This window comes from Calidris pugnax, unplaced genomic scaffold (genome assembly GCF_001431845.1).
Source record: "Calidris pugnax isolate Ruff unplaced genomic scaffold, ASM143184v1 scaffold310, whole genome shotgun sequence".
Lineage (NCBI taxonomy): Eukaryota > Metazoa > Chordata > Aves > Charadriiformes > Scolopacidae > Calidris > Calidris pugnax.
The window spans coordinates 122,773-123,496 of NW_015091031.1; the positions used below are offsets into that span (position 1 = coordinate 122,773).

The 724-nt window shown below is 63.8% G+C and overlaps 1 protein-coding gene across 1 annotated transcript in view; it reads left to right on the top strand.

Annotated features, from left to right (window-relative positions):
* Positions 1-724, top strand: part of LOC106896271 (alanine aminotransferase 1-like) — a 5,224-nt gene that overhangs the window by 2,209 nt on the left and 2,291 nt on the right. The window contains exons 4-5 of the mRNA XM_014956103.1: positions 35-171; positions 273-444. Of these exons, the coding sequence (XP_014811589.1) occupies positions 35-171; positions 273-444 (309 nt within the window). The remainder of the gene's footprint in view (positions 1-34; positions 172-272; positions 445-724) is intronic.

Sequence of the window (724 nt, forward strand, 5' to 3'; positions counted from 1 at the left end):
CCCCCCCGGTCCCACTGAGCTCTGGGTGTCGCAGGGGCAGCAGGAACGAGCCTTCCTCCCCGAGCGCCCCTTCCTCTCCTTCAAGCGGGTGCTGTGGGAGATGGGTGCCCCCTTCTCCTCCACCGTCCAGCTCATCTCCTTCTACTCCCTCTCCAAGAGCGTCGCCGGGGAGTGAGTGCCGGGGGATGGGGGGGCTGTTCTGTGGGGCAGAGGGTGGGTGGTGGGGGGATGTGGGGGGATGAGGAGCTGCTCTGTGTCCCCCCCCTCACCAGGAGCGGTTTCCGAGCGGGGTTCCTGGAGCTGGTGAACGTGGAGGAGGACGTGGTGCTGCCCTTCCAGCTGGCCCAGTCCATCCCCCGGCCCTGCGTCCTGGGGCGCGTCCTGCTCGACCTCCTCATGGACCCCCTGGAAGAGGGGGATCCTGTCCAGAAGGCGCTGGAGGAGGTGGGAGATGGAGCATGTGCCCCATCCCCACCCCATCATATCCCCATCTCCATCTCCATCATCTCCATCTCCATCATCCCCATCTCCATCCCCATCCCCATCCCATCCCATCTCCATCTCCATCCCCTCCCCATCCCATCATCCCCATCATCCCCATCATCCCCATCATCCCCATCATCCCCATCCTCATCATCTCCATCTCCATCCCATCATCTCCATCCCATCATCTCCTCATCCCCATCCACATCCTCATCATCCCCACCCCATCTCCATCCCCACC